This window comes from Protomyctophum bolini (assembly GCF_963924005.1).
Source record: "Protomyctophum bolini genome assembly, chromosome: 16".
Lineage (NCBI taxonomy): Eukaryota > Metazoa > Chordata > Actinopteri > Myctophiformes > Myctophidae > Protomyctophum > Protomyctophum bolini.
Window position 1 is genome coordinate 37,244,424 of NC_137877.1, and position 15,474 is coordinate 37,259,897.

The following is a 15,474-nucleotide window of genomic DNA, read 5'->3' on the forward strand; positions in this document are numbered from 1 at the left end:
GTTGAGACAGGGTGGAGGTGGGTTGCTTCATCGTTGCAGACTGAAAAGAGAATGGCAATTAAGTGTCAGAGGCGAGGCGGTGATATTTAAAGGCGGGGGTCCAATCGCCCGATTGGCTGACTGCAGATTGGCTAGACGAGCATGGCCTCTCAAGCTGTTGTAGATGACAACAGAGATCTTCCTCATTGGATCATATTATATAGCCTGGGTTTGTGCAATGTTCTGCAAGAGTGAATATAAATAACACTGCATGGCACACAGGTGGACATGAAGTGTGCGTCCACATGCACACACACACACACACACACACACACACACACGCACGCACGCACGCACAGACGCACACACACACACACACACACACACACACACACACACACACACACACACACACACACACAGAGAGAAATCATAATCTCTCTCTAATACCAAGCACAGATCTTTGTAACACTACACAAAGACGATGCAGTAGAAATCCACGAGATGCAGATGTGAGTGTCCTTCTGGGGGGTGCATCATGGATATACTTTGACTGATTTATTTTGATTTCACCTCCTGTGCCCTGTGTGTCCCTGCTCTGGGTCTCTCCTGCAGCTAGCCTGCATGGTGGGGCCTAGGCTGTGGGGTGGAGGAGGAGGAGGAGGGATTAGCAGGGGCTGCTCATGGGTAAGCTAGGGCCGGGCGCCGCCCGGAGCTGCAACAACGAGGCCAGGCAGCGCTGTGAGCCGGTGTCGCGGGAGCGTTCTGCCAGGTACAGCGCTGGGAGGATTAGAGTCTCGAGCGCTGGCACTGGGAGAGAGGCGACGTGAGGGGACCCATCCCACTCCCGCATCGCCAGGCTCCGGGGGCCGTGGGATAAATTGTTGAGTGTAAGAAGTGTATAGTAGAGTTCTTTTAGACCACATGAAAGCTGGAATCATTCATGGCTGCAGGGTATAGCTTCAATGTGCACGCAGTAGTACTGTCAAGACAGCATGTGGAAACAGATTATGTTTGTTCAGGGAATAACCTGACTGACCGCGCAGACAGAGGTTTGCACTTAATGTTGAACTTGGGGGATTTATAGCTGCTACCTGCCTGGGCATAAGTCAAAATAATAGTCCATCCAACATCTGTGGCTGGACTTGTTTTTTTTAGATATTGGCTGAGCTTTATATTGCAGTCATGTGTGTGTGTGTGTGTGTGTGTGTGTGTGTGTGTGTGTGTGTGTGGGGGGGGGGGGGGGGGGGGGGGGGGACGAGATTTAGTTTTGATAGCATTTTGACCATAGGATGAGAGAATGCCTATACTACTGTGTTGTTGCTTCCCAGAGTCTCAGTAGCCAAAAGGTATAGCCAAATCACCATCACAAACAAACAAAAAATAATCTGGGTGGACAGCAGCAGCAGAATTAACCTAATTAACCTAAGGTCGTTAACCTTCATGGGATGGGGCATGGATGGTTTAAGCGGTCGCACCCTATGGTCACACACACGTACCTAGCCTGAGTAAAACGAATTGGCAATTGGACTATTATGTTGTTGCTCAAGGATAAATCAGTCATCCCCACAAACCCTTTTTAACAACCTTTTTGTGCCGATCGGCCACTTGAATCAGCCAGAGTTGATTGCAAGAAGTCACGACAAGGTCATCATCGCCATAGCCTCGGTGCACTGCCAGCCTTTACTCATCTGCGAAGAGGCCGTCGATCGTGGCGATGTGCACTGAATATACCACAAAAGCCATTCCTTTTCCTTTAGAACATTTCCAGTTAGGCTATACATGCGAAAACAACATTTTTGAAAGAGGAAGTCTTGGCTTTGAGGAAACATCATTAGAGTAAAAAAAAAACAACACTTTGTAAGGCTTCGACATGCGGATATACAGTACCAGTAGGTCCGTTTACAGTCTAACAAGACAGACTTATTATTTTTGGGTAGCTCCTGTGCTTCCCAGAAAGAGATTTTAAGAATCCCCTGTTTTTTTTTCTTCTGATGGTCCCACATGATGACTTCACTTTGACAGCCACAGTAGGTGCTATTATATATGGGATTTCCCTCTTTACACTGACTGCCTGCAGAGCACACTTCACACCTGTTAATGTGCTTACACGGCGTAGTGTGAGACAGGGAGGTTACTGTACTGTGGCCAGCGCTGCTTCGTGTCCCACGTCGAAACACCTTGTTAACACACTTCCAAAACACCCAAGGGAACCACCTGCAGACCTCGTTAACAGAAACAGCTGTTGAAGCCCAATGAAACTGTGCTAACTAGTGACTATGCAATTGAACCCGTTTAGGCCTGACGTCGAAATGAAACAGTTTTCTGAAGTACCTACGTAGATGTTTCACTTTCTATATCAGTGGTGCTCAATATTTCATGTCAAGGACCCCCAATATGTAATTGGCCTCCGACCCCCATCTGAAAATATGTTATTCCAGGGACCCCCTGCAGAAGGAAAGATTTGAATTAAAAATGTGTACTCTGACAGAATATATATTCATACATATACAAGCTCATGCGCCACTCGGTGCCGCGCTATGAGCTTGTAGATCTGATATTTTTCAATAGCTAAAGTATAATGCTCGAAACAACAAAAGGGCTTCCCGCCCAAAATGGGTTTATAGTCGTACTATTGAAACACTACTAGAGTAAATTAACTGAGCATGTTGAGACGAAGAAACCTCTAAGTCCACACTAATTAATCATAATGTATAAATTATGGATAAGTGGTCAGACAGATATAAGGCATTTTGGGGAGTCAGTATAAATTATGGACTTGTCTTTTTATGGTTATTCGTCTCAACTGCTCAATTATTGATTGTATTACTTTGACATGTTTGATGTGTTTATTGGATACAGCAATAATTAAAATATGGTTTGATAATAGTTGCATGTTGGAGAGAGATGAAATTATTAAGTTGACCACAAGAGGGAACCAAAGGATTTTGCAATATGGTAGGGTCGCATGTTCCACAGTCTCGTCCTCCAGTCATCTTTCAAACCTTTTCTTTAAACCCACTGTTGCGTGGGCGGGGCCATGACATCACTCACTCACTCATTCATTCAATCGACTGTGCCTAAATAGAATGGAGCAGCCAACAGGCTTCTTTTGTTTAAAGTGGGAAATTTGGTATATATTCTTTTTTTATTGGCCTAAAATATTGTGTCGATACATTCATGAATCCATGCTGACCGGCTGTATTGAGCAATTTATTATAGGGGTTTCTTGTGACATAACCATTAACATCAAAAAATGTAAAACTTTCCTTATGCTTTAAGTTTAAGTAGCATGAAGTGACATGTCAAACTAGGGGGTTTTCGTGATTCTGAATCCATTCCAAGCATTAGTTTTGCACATAAAACACTCCTTGGGGCTAAAAACAGCCATAGCCACTCGCCCAAATATGCCCAAAAGTGTGCTGACCTCATCACATTTGTCATGTCGGCTATGGCCATTTTTTGCCCAAGGTGTGTTTTTCGTCGTGCTAAATCTATCAGACTGGCACACAGCGCAGGCACACTTTAGCGTCATGAAGACGCCGGCAGCGTTTCCGAGAATCTGGCCCCACCAACCAGCTATTAAAACCAGGAAGAGACGCCATATGCCGCCACGAGCAGCTTATTGCCCGCGCATGGAAGCCCAAGTGTGCTTACACCCACACCCAGACTGGCACACTTACAGCTATAGGTTCTGACCTGCCACAGCCTGGCCTAGCCTGGCCTAGCCTGCTATAAAAGTCAGCCTCCTGCTCAGTATATGAAGACAGACACGTGAGGCACAGCCATATCTCAGTCCCACGCCATGCATGTTTTGTTAAATACGTTTTTTTTCCTCTCAACCTTAATTCAGTTTGTTATTTTAGCCATTAGCCCTGGAGTTGGCTGTTATAGTTGTTATTAGACTTCAGTTAGGGGAGGGGGAGCAGCTTTGACGTCCCTAAAATAGGGGACCCCCTATGTTGACCGGCATCTCCACAGGCCCCCCTTTTGGTTTCCTGATTTCTGCTTAAGTACTTATTGATATTATTTGCTCGCACCCCAATGATTTAACAATATTCCGTGGGGAAAAGTCGCTTAATAAAACCAATTGGAGTCACTGGTTATTTTTGAGCATTTGTTTGGAGGTCGAAACACCCACCTGAAAATCTTTATCTACAATGTCACAACCTTGTAGATTGGTCATCAATATCTCTGTCCTTTCATCAATGTGTTTTTGTATTCTGTTCATCTAATGCACTATGGCATTACTGACTGTACTGATAAGAGTAAAGACCCTATTATTGTACAGCCTACTCCCAAACATGGAATAGGCGGCTTGGACCATGCAGCATTGATGCCTGTTTGCAGCCAGTATAGTGAATAGACCATAATTATATCGATGCTTTTTGTTACGAGTATACTGCCATTCAGGCATATACACTTGTTTGCTGTTTTGTGTCTCTGCCTATTCCCATGCAGGGTCTGATTCACTCATCATTCAACTCCGCCTCTCTCACTACTGGTTGGGCAGCCAATCATCCTTCCACCAATCAACCTTTCAGCAATCACCCTATATAAGTCACCTGAGTGCAGCCGTGTTTACATTGCTCCATGCCATGCCCTCACAGAGGTTCTGAGACAGACCTGCTGAACCTTGTTTAAGTTACACTTTCAGTTTTTTGTCATTTCATTAAGCCTTCTGTTGGTACAGGGAATATGGTAGTTTGGTTCTGGGGTACCCTGCACATATTGCACGTACAGTAGGTAACTTTGAGTATTCCCACTAGTTTAGAGGGTGAGCAGGTGGCGTTAAAGGAGAAGACATGCCACGCCATCTATGGACCTCGCTGAACCGTCTGCGCTGTGGCGTGGGACGCTTCAAGTCATCCATGAAGAAGTGTGGCCTGTCGGATACAGTGCGGCATGCGAGTGTGGCGTGCCTGAACATGACTGCCGAGCATATCATCACAGACTGCCCCCTGTACAGCCCACCCTCAGCAGCTGGCCTTTTCTACTTAGGACCTGCAGAGACGAGGGCATGGCTGCATGACACTGACTGAGTTGGCCATCTGATGATACACGAAAGAAGAAGAAGAGGTGAGTGCCACCTCCCTGTGTTTGTTAACCCATTCTGACCTGAGATCAGATTCATACGAGGTTTCCGCTGGACACACACTGGTCTGATTAACCCATTCTAACCTGAGATCAGATTCTAAAAAAATGTCAGCCGTTCTTCGATTTTTCAAAAATAGCAGACCTACAAGCTTGTAGCGCGCCACCCGGTGGCGCGCTATGAGCTTGTAGATCTGCTATTTTTCAATAGCTAAACCACGACATGATGGGTGTCGTGGGTTCCCGTTCAGAATGGGTTAAGTTGGCTTCATCGCTTCAAAATAAAACCCCTTAATTATTACCATATTAGGGACATAACAATTTTATACAGCCAGTATATTTGCTTCAGAACCGGAAGGTATAGGACACTGATTTTAATTAATGCAGAAATACTATTAAAATGTGTAGCACATTGGAATAGATATACTATGGAACACAAGGAGTCCATGAGTATGCTGTATTGCTGTAGCCTACATTTAGGGCTAGGTCTATGTGTTTATGGATGTATGGATATCAAATGGAACACAGCCACCCACTAATCATTGTGTGTATTCCTGCACAATCTGCATCCGAGTGATCTTGGTACATAGAAATTGACTTATTGAAGATTCTGACTGTCAAATGTACATTTCTGTTTTGATTGTATTGTTGTATTGTGCTTTGGCAATCTCATGCCAATAAAGCCCATTTAATTTAAATTGAATTATGGTAATATTTTTGACCACTCAATTTGTGGCAAAAGTTATGTTGACAAAATTGTCCATCTCGGTTTCAACCTCTTAGCGGCATACTTATTTCATTCGACGTCATTGCTTAAAACTATAGAATATGGAATGGAATATGCAGCCTTCACTTTATTTGATTATAGTCCAGTCCACAGATGAATGACGGGTATTTTCACTTTAGAAACGTTTAACTTTTTTTAACGTTATAAGGGCTTTGACATAATGAACTCGTTCTCATGCAGCCCTGTCCTGTGTTGATGAAAACATTATTCACATATTTGGCATATTACATTTTTATTTTTTGTTTGTAAAGCACTTTACAAAACAGTCTTTAAAAGTGCTATATATAAATAAAGTTTATTTTATATACTATTTTAATACTTGGACAGACCCCTAACGCATGTAAATGGATACAGTATCTTGTAGAATCAGGTTTATTATCGCCTAGAGGTGATAATTATTATGTAACATGCAAACAGGGGAAAACAGTTGAAACCTGATTTACTAGTTACAGTAGTTAATACCCATGCTGTCTTGCACTGAAAATAGCAGATCTACAAATCCGCAACGCAGTGGGGCACAATGCATTGCGAATTTGCGAGCTTGCAGATCTGCTTATGTCTGTGCGCAACACGTACTGGCGAGGCAACTAAGTACAAACCAGGCTTTACTGATTGGCTGTGAATTATACTCTTGACTGTTGTAAAAATGTGTAAAGCGAAGAGAGTAGATATAATTATATTATAAAACATGACAAGAAATATCCTCCACAGTAAGTCTACGTACAAAAAAAAAGCATCAAACAGTCAACACAAATATGTAAAATGCCTTCTAAATAGACCAGCGCAGAGAAGTGCTGGAGGATTTAACTTCTATAGTCACAGCCCTGGTGTTGGTGGTACTGTCATTACTGGCCACCAGGGGTCACTGCTCTGCTATACAGTCGGTTGGCCTCACTGGCCCCAACATGTGTGTCCTTTTCAGCTTCCTTCAAATGTAGAACTCTTGATCTTCCTCTTCCTCTTCCTTGTGTTTATTTTGGAAACTCCTGTCCTCCACCAGCCCGGCGGCGGCGGTGCTGACGCTGTTGGAACTGTCCCACCGGCTTACGGAGAAGTCACTCAGAGAGGGGCTCCTGCTGCTGCTGCTGGCATTCAGGCAAGTACTTTGGGGGTGGCGCGACTTTGGCAAGGTAGAGGGTAGAGTGCTGTTGCTGGACAAGCTACTCGTTCTCTTGGGAACGGTCGGCGGTCGGCCCGTCTTAGAGGCCTTCACGACGACGGCCGTGCCGAGAGAGATGCCCGGCGACGGGGCGGCAGGGCCTATGTCCTGTGTCTGTGCCTGTGTCTGTGTCCGTGGAAGGCTGGATTTAATGTACGCCGACACCACCGTTAGGTCCACATCGCTGTCCACCTTGTCGCCCGTGTCCACGTCCGTCTCCTCGGCGCCGACCAGCGCGTCCACCACGTTGAGCCGGAAGGGCGGGGCGAGGTGGGAGGACGCGCAGCGAGAGAGGGAGTGGCTGGTGTAGTGGAGGTGTTGGGGCGGCGCGGGGGAAGACGGCGCGGGAGACGATCCGTTGGAGTGGGAGCTTGTTCCCAGGCCCGGCAGAGAGAAGAGGGAGCTGGACCGGAGGTTCCTCCACGGGGACCTCCAAGAGTCCGGATGGTGGTGGTGGTGGTGATGTTGGTGGTCCCATTGCTCCTCTTCCTCCTCCTCCTCCTCCTCCTCGCCCATCTCCTCGCAGGTGAGAGGGAGCGAGGCCTGAGAGAGAGAGGCCGCCTGGTTGAGCCTGCAGGTGGCGGTGGCGGTACGCTGCGACGCCTGCAGCCGGTACCTGCGGTTGTTGTTCCTGGCGTGGGAAGACGCCGCAGCGCTGCTGCTGCAGCCCAACGCGTACGGGCCGGAGAGGAGGGACTCGGCGGCCAAAGGGGAGCACATGGTGGCGGCCATGTTGGCGTCTTGTCGTCTGCTTTTAAAGCGGGAGCCTTGGATCTGTACGTCAACAAACAAACAAAAAGTATATATTGGAACACATGGAAAGTAATGTACAGTAGTAGTTACTGTTATTATGTAGCCTATATTACAGATAATTAAAGGTTTTGTTCTTTGGTGGCATTTGGGGGCTTAGAGAGTGAGAAGCTTGTGCTGATTGGCCAGCTGCACTGCCTGGGACGCATCGTTAATCACAATGTTTTTGTTCGTCGAGGTTTGGCCTTATAGATAGAAATGATTTTTTTAGGCTAGTCATGTAGTCTGTTATAGAATAAAATTTGCACACGTTTCAAAATAATACTGACATTTTTAGCTTTCCAGCCCTTGGACTTTTGGACATTTTCTGAGTGGCCCCTGAGCCATCTTAAGTTGAACATAAATGGAGCATTTATAATATAAATGCACCATTTATGCTCAAGTTATAGTATAGCCCTGTTTCTGGAGGGACAATACAGCAGCTCCACATTCAGCGCAGGCCTCTGGCATGCTGAGCTGTCACTGTATGCAACCTTGCTCTGCTGAAGGAACTCAACCTTAACAATGACTGTCAAACATGAATGAAACTCAGCCATTAGACGTGGGAAATGTTGACAGTGGAGTGTAGACAGTTCACAGAATGGCTGTGTTATAACGGTGAGTCCAGATGTTTTTGAGGGGGCCCGCCGCTATAGCCTCTCTATATGCACAGCTTTGTGTGTAGGTGTGTCTGAGCACGTGTTTGTAGCACGGAATGTGATGATTTGACTGGCTGATGTATGATAAGAGCACCCCTCACTTCACACAAGTGTGGTGTTTTTCTTTTCTTCTCCAGCCAACTTCCGTCCGCACACTAAAGTTGGGTAAATAGTGGGACGACCATTTCGTTCGGCAGTGCAGTTCCTCATTGACGTTAATGACGTTAATTGTACAACAAATGCCCAGGTGATCATCTGCATAGGATATAGACTGTAAGTCAAAACAACTTAACCCATTTAGACCTGCAGACAATTCTACAAAATGTAGATATATATAGCATGTTCCAGGAACCCCCCCCCAGAAGCAAACATTTGAGTTAAAAACGTTCTCTTATACTGTATATATTCAAAGATTTGTGGCAGAACTGATGAAATGTCTTTTCTTGTTGCAACAAAAATTGGAACCTAAAAAAAAAAATAGCAGACCTACAAGCTCGTATAGCGCGGCACTCGGTGCCGCTACGAGCTTGTAGATCTGCTATTTCTCAATGGCTAAAGTATAACATGATCGTAGAGAAGAGGAATCCTCTCTTGTGCCTTCCTTGTTCTGTGGCCTGTAAAGTCAGTGTAAACGTAGTGAAATATGAGGTCGTGGGGGGGATACAAAGGATGGGGGGGCTACATATTCAGTCCCGTCGACCCCCCCCCCCTTCCGCAAGGCCTCCGCTCGAACTGACAGGTCCACACGCAGTGTATAGGCAGTGGAGCGAAGAAGAAGGGGGTGAGAGGGAACCCCCCTGGGCTCACTAAAGGGGCCCCCCCCCAGGTTTCAGCCTGGCTAGTTTATGAATTAGACTCAAACAGCAACAGCTGGTGAAGTTATCAGTGTTGAGAACCGACGAGCCCACAGTGTATCACACCTCCGTTACCTGAGAATCTCCTAAAGCTCAGGAATCAACTATATGCATTATTAAAGACATTGTTAGTGACTCAGTTTCTATAGCCAGATATGATATCCATTTACAAAACGGGGTTTATTGGGTAACTTAGTAACGGTATGGTCCACACACACACACACACAGACAGACATGGTGAAATGTCGTTATTCTTAAATCAATCTGCCCTACAAGAACAACATCAGCCCACTTCTTTCCGGTTTAGATTTGAACCGTGTCTCTCGCCTATGTTTCCACTCTCACCAAATAAATCCCAGCTCAAAATACTGTAGTCGTCCTCCTCTCAACAAACTGATGGCTTCCCCATGCCGGCTATCCTCATGTCTGTCCTGTCATACAGTTTCCTGACCAAACAATACCTTAGTACTTTCCAACTTGTCTCAGGCAACGGTTTCGCATAGGAGCACATGGGGCTTTTTTTTTTCCTTTTGCACATTTCCATATGTTGAAGTTCACAAATAATAACAGTCACTGAGTGTAAATGCACAAAAGTATTGAAAGTGAAAGAAAATCACACAGTGATGGAAGTGAGGGACGTAAAATTTGACGTAATTTGACTATGACATAAATGGGAATTTAATGTTCGTGTAGGACAAAGTTTGTGGACGTACACCAAAAGTTGGACATAGGAGGGGGCTATAGCGCCCCTCAGAAACTGCAGCGGTTGTTTTTCACTGAATGTCTGAAGTGAATAAACAAGCTTTAATTATGACAGGTAGTGTACCAAGCACCAAACTGTTTTTAACTTTTCTATTGTGCATGTGTATAGTATGCAACTATGGCATGCGTCATTAAGCAAATGGCTCGTTTAAGAGGGTTTCTGCTCGTGTAAGGGCCTCGTTAAGTGGACGTGTAGTCAAATAAGCGGCCCATTAAACAGCAGTTTGTTCTCCGTCGCTCTGATGAATGCCTCGCAGTGTGTTGTGCTCATTGGTAAATGAGGCTGTATACTTGTATAGTCAGAGAAGGGGTTCCCAAACATTTCAGCCTCAAGACTCAAAAGATAAATAATGGTGTCTTCCCCCAGAACCCAAACGTACAAAAATACATTAGGAATTAACTGTCACGGGGCACCAAGTGGTCCAGGCACATGCCACATACAGAGAGTATCTATAGGCTTTGGCCTGACAGCGTGTTGCGTGGGCCTGTATTTGGCTGTGTGTCACGATCCGTGACGTTTTCTGCTGCGTTTTCTAGTGTTCCTTGTTCCTAGTTTGGGTTAGTGTTTTACTGTTCTGTTGTGCTCCTTTTATTTTGTAGTATTTTGTGTCCTGGTTTCCTTTGTGGTTACTGTTACCTGTCTTGTCTCACCTGTGATTATTAGTTTGCTCCACCTGTGTCCTGTTAGTCACTTAGCCAATCCCTGTCTTGATTTTGAGTTTTGTTCACCTGTGCTCTGTGTACTCTCCTGTTTTTTCAGTTCTTTGTCAGATCATTGTTTTTTTGTCACTAGTGTTTTGCTCCTAGTGAACTCCCAGTGTATTCCTAGTTCTTGTTATCTTCGTGTTCCTGGATTTTGGAAATAAACCTCCTACTATTCCACTACTTTGCCTCTCTGCCTCGGTCCTGCGTTTGGGTCCTAACCCTCTTCACATCGTGACACTGTGGACCCCCATCTGAAAATATGTTGTTCCAGGGACCTCCCCCAGAAGCAAAGATGTGAGTTAAAAACGTTCACTGTGAAAGAATATATATTCAAAGATTTGCGCCACATTTTCACAATCTTTCAAAAATAGCAGCCCTACAAGCTTGTATCGCGGCACTCGGTGCAACTTCCGACAAAAACATGTTACTGGCTAACTGCATAAGCATTGCAAGCGGTTGTTTCACCCCCTGTCCTAAAAATAACGTACGTGACTGTCCTAAGTTTATCATCTGTAGCTCGTCAGAAATAACCATTACTTTTTGGATGAGGCGATGCAATATATCGGCTATTTTCACAATTTATTTATTTAAACCCTATACTTAAGTAGACCGGATTCCTAAGGGCTCTATACTAGGCCCAAATGTTGCTGAATGTTATTTGCCCCAAAATAGAGACTATTATTGTAAGGTAATGGTTTGTACAGTATGTGTAGGTTAATGGTTCAAAGTGTTAGTCTAGTTTTAGTCGACTAAATCTACAGTTGATTAAGTCGAACAAAATCTATTTTGGCGTCGTAATGACTATCTTTTTTTCACTTGCTGAAAATAGCCGATCTACAAGCCCTACAAGCTCACAACGTGTCACGCTGCGACGTGTTGTGAGCTTGTATAGATCTGCTATTTTCAGCATGCATCCAGTTTTTATTTGTTGACAAAATCGTCTGTATATTTAGTCTTGGTTTTAGTCATCATAGCTTAGTTAGTAGTTTCCATTTAGTTTTCATCAGTGGAAAAAGGTAGTCGACGGACATTTAGTTTAGTTCTCGTAGACGAAAACAACACTGGTTTGTACCGTACCGTACTGTACTGTACAACCACAACTTGTACGTGTGTGTAAACGAGACAGAGAGAGACAGAGTGTGTGACAAAGCCCCAGTGTTTTCCTTTTCCACACCTCATTGCACTCTCACTCTTTCTCTCTCCCTCTCCTTTCCTCTCTGAACCAAAAAGCTCCCTCTGTTCATTTTCAACCTCCTCGCTTTGCAGTCGGTCTCAGGTCCTTTATCCCGTTCTGGACGGGGAACCCCTTTTTGGTGTTTAAACGCATTATGTTATGCTTTAGCTATTGAAAAATAGCAGATCTACAAGCTCATAGCGTGGCACTCAGTGCGTTTTAACTCATACCTTCCCTGGAACAACATATTTTCAGATGGCGGTCGACGGCCGATTACATATATTTTTGGGGGTCCTTGACATGAAAATGTTTGAGAACCACTGACATAGAAACATGGGTTTTTTTTCAGAAAACTGTCATGATTTAGAAGACATTTTGCAGAATCTGGCCAGTCCTAAATGAGTTATTCTTCTTACAGTCCCTCCTATAACCCCTTTACCTCGCTGCTGCTGCTTCTTCTTCTCCTTCGTACTCTTTGCGGTGGAGTGGTGGTGATACGTATGTGGCTGTATGCTGTACTTATCTCTCCCACGCACCGCCGAAAGGAGAGAGTGATTTACAACGTAATGACGCCAGAGGGAGACCACAGGAAGGTGTGTGTGTGTGTGTGTGTGTGTGTGTGTGTGTGTACGCGCGCGTGCGCTCCCGCAACTGTGTGTACAGTGATGTTATTGTTGGATCTGTGCATACAATCCTTGGCACATATTAGTATCCTACAGGTAGGCCTACTGTGTGTATACTGTCTTGACAAAAGAAAGATAAAGAAAAACAGTGCATTTGCACACATGTAGGCTACAAACACGGCAATATCTAGTGGAGTTCATGTGACATTGTTGTGTTCGTCTCTGTGAACAACGGGGCGGGAGCAGGTATAAAACATTATTTTTCTCTCCAAAAGTGTGAAAACTCAATCAAACAAAAACTGTAAAATAATTGTTCATTTGTTTCTGGCACCGGCGTAGGGCCATTGGGCCATGCAGGGCCGTGGCTCGGTCAGTTTAGAGCTGGCCCAGTCTAACTTTGAAGAGAGGGGGCGAAAAAACAAGGAAAAACAACAAAAGAAAGCCTACTTTGGCAGCCCTTGTGCATGCAAATGTCTGTTTAGTAGCAAATTACAGCATGCAAGCCGCCTTCGTTTTAAATGGTCCCAAATTAGCATGTCGGCCCCCATGAGGATTATGAAAACTGCATGAAATAGTATGAGAACCACTGACATAGAAACAGGTTTTTCAGAAAACTGTCAGGATTTAGAAGACATTTTGTAGAATCGGTCTCGGTCGAAATGGGTTAATGCAATCATAAGACTTTTCTGTTTGGATGAATGTCAAGTGTAAAGAAGGAAGGATAACCAACGAATAAGGAAAACGAACGTTGTTGTTTATGTTGAAATAAAGAGGACAGGGAGCAGAATTATTCAGTATTTAAGTCCGACGTCATTTTGTAGTGCTACGTTACGTCCAAGTGGCACCAGCTCCCGTCCACATCCCATTGTAAATAGAATATCTAAACGCGTGAATCTTTTTACAACGACGTTATTTTTCAGAAAGGAAGCCATTGAGGGTTAAAATAGGTCTTAATGCTTCCAACTCAAGTAGAATTATTAATGTTTTGTACAAGTGTCCATGACAAAGAAAATATATGATGTGGAGACAATAAAGACTATTATTATCATTATTATTGAAGGTGGTCCATTTGCTCGGTAAAATATTCCGTGGCCATATTTAGAATGTGTGCGGGCTTGAGTATGTTGAATCTAGTTTGCATTAATGTGGATTTAGTTGACACAATAAAATAAAATGGCGATAGTATTCCATGTGGGGCAGTCACACACAGCCAGATGACGCTCATACAGTCAGCAGGGGGTTCTGGGTAATGAGGTTGCTGACATGGTAAAGGTCAGTCCCTTAACCCTAATTTTAAGGCCACGTCTCTCTTGACGGAAATCTGTGCCGTTCGGCATGCGCCCCCCGGCTCGTGTATGCTACAAAATGATCATTTACTCTGTCAGGGCTTAGGTATCTGGGATAAGCCATGAGGTCAGACATGGATCTGACCTCAGCAAGATTTAGAGCAAGACAGAGAGGGCTACATCTTGCCCTTAACCCAAACTAATTTGCCATTTTTTTTACTATTTAAGAAAACCTTTAAAACTAGTTCAAATAGCCGATCTACAAGCTCACAATGTCTCAATGTACATCGGCTAGTTGAACTATTTGAAAAGGTTTTTTAAAATAGAAAAAAAAAAAGGCAAATTAGTTTAGGTATAAGGGATAAGGGTGGCGCAAGGTGGAGCCCAGAGTGTTCAAACAATTGGCCAATGATAACTGTGACTTCACTTTAGGGGCTGCAATAGTACATTTAACTTGATTGTGAGTTGGAGTTCTAAACACAAAAAAAATGTCAGTTGGCTAGTTTAGTCGGAGCAGGTGGCTGCTAGCTAAGCCGCGTGCATGTGGCATTTTGTCATGACAGATTATTGTTGGCCTCCCTGGTTGAACACAGCGCTGCAGCAATCCCAGTAATGGACAACAGGTTCATCTAATCGGCTTGAAGAACTCCCCAGGCCTCATTATATCCCTCCCCAATAACTGGAATACACCCTCTGAAACTGACACCCTCCAAACAAGGACCAAATATGGTGTGCGTGCGTGCATGTGTCTGTGCATACACATGGTTTGAAACAATATACAGTATATATTTCCAAATATGTGGGTATAATGGTTAGAATGGGTGGTGCAGTGGGATGTGGATACACTGTGATCGGACAGACGGACGGACGGACGGACGCGGACAGGATAGGAGTGAAGGCTTCAATTAAGACTTAAGGAGTTTCTCCTTTGTCTGAAGTTTGACGTTAATTCTGTCTTCAGCATCTGTTTCCCACTCTCGGAACTACTATACGATTTTCTCTCTCTCTCTCTCTCTCTCTCTCTCTCTCTCTCTCTCTCTCTCTGTTGCTTTCTCTCTTTGTTTCCTCAAACACGTGCTCTCAAGACATGGAAGCACGCCCTCATATACACATGGTGGGAAGGGAACAGACTCTCACATAACGCATACATACACAGTAATTGAATTTCTTATCCGTGTGCTTCTGTGGTTGCGCAATCCTGCCAAGTTCTTTGTGCCTCAGTGCGTGTGTGTGTGCGTGTGTGTGCGTGCGAATCAATCTAAACAGGCCTGCAGCATCCGGCTAGCTGGAACATCTCGATCATATTTCTACCGCTGCTGTTTTCACATTACTGTCGTTATAGACGTAGACTTTGTTCCTTCACATCCCCAATAGTCTTGAGAGTCTCGGTGTATCTGTCAGGGCTTGGATCAGTTTCCTGTCAGCATTCGACACCGAGGGATGCTCTTCGGTCCAAGTGTTTTTTTGCCACTAAAAGCACTGCAACCTTTTTGTTTCCAGTTCTGGAGCGCAAAAATGTATTTATATAATCATCTGTGTTTCGCAAGCAATGGGTCGGAGTGGTTTTTTTGTGTTGACATAAAAAGCCGATTTGTTCAGCCAC

At 44.5% G+C, this 15,474-nt stretch overlaps 1 protein-coding gene across 3 annotated transcripts in view; it reads right to left on the reverse strand.

The window, feature by feature from the left end:
* Nucleotides 1-6,046: 6,046 nt before the first annotated feature.
* Nucleotides 6,047-15,474, reverse strand: part of fam124a (family with sequence similarity 124 member A) — a 45,360-nt gene continuing 35,932 nt past the window's right edge. For all 3 annotated transcript variants that reach the window (XM_080785427.1, XM_080785426.1, XM_080785425.1), the window contains one exon: nucleotides 6,047-7,793. In XM_080785427.1, coding sequence (XP_080641553.1) covers nucleotides 6,789-7,793 — 1,005 coding nt within the window. In that variant the 3' untranslated portion in view covers nucleotides 6,047-6,788. The remainder of the gene's footprint in view (nucleotides 7,794-15,474) is intronic.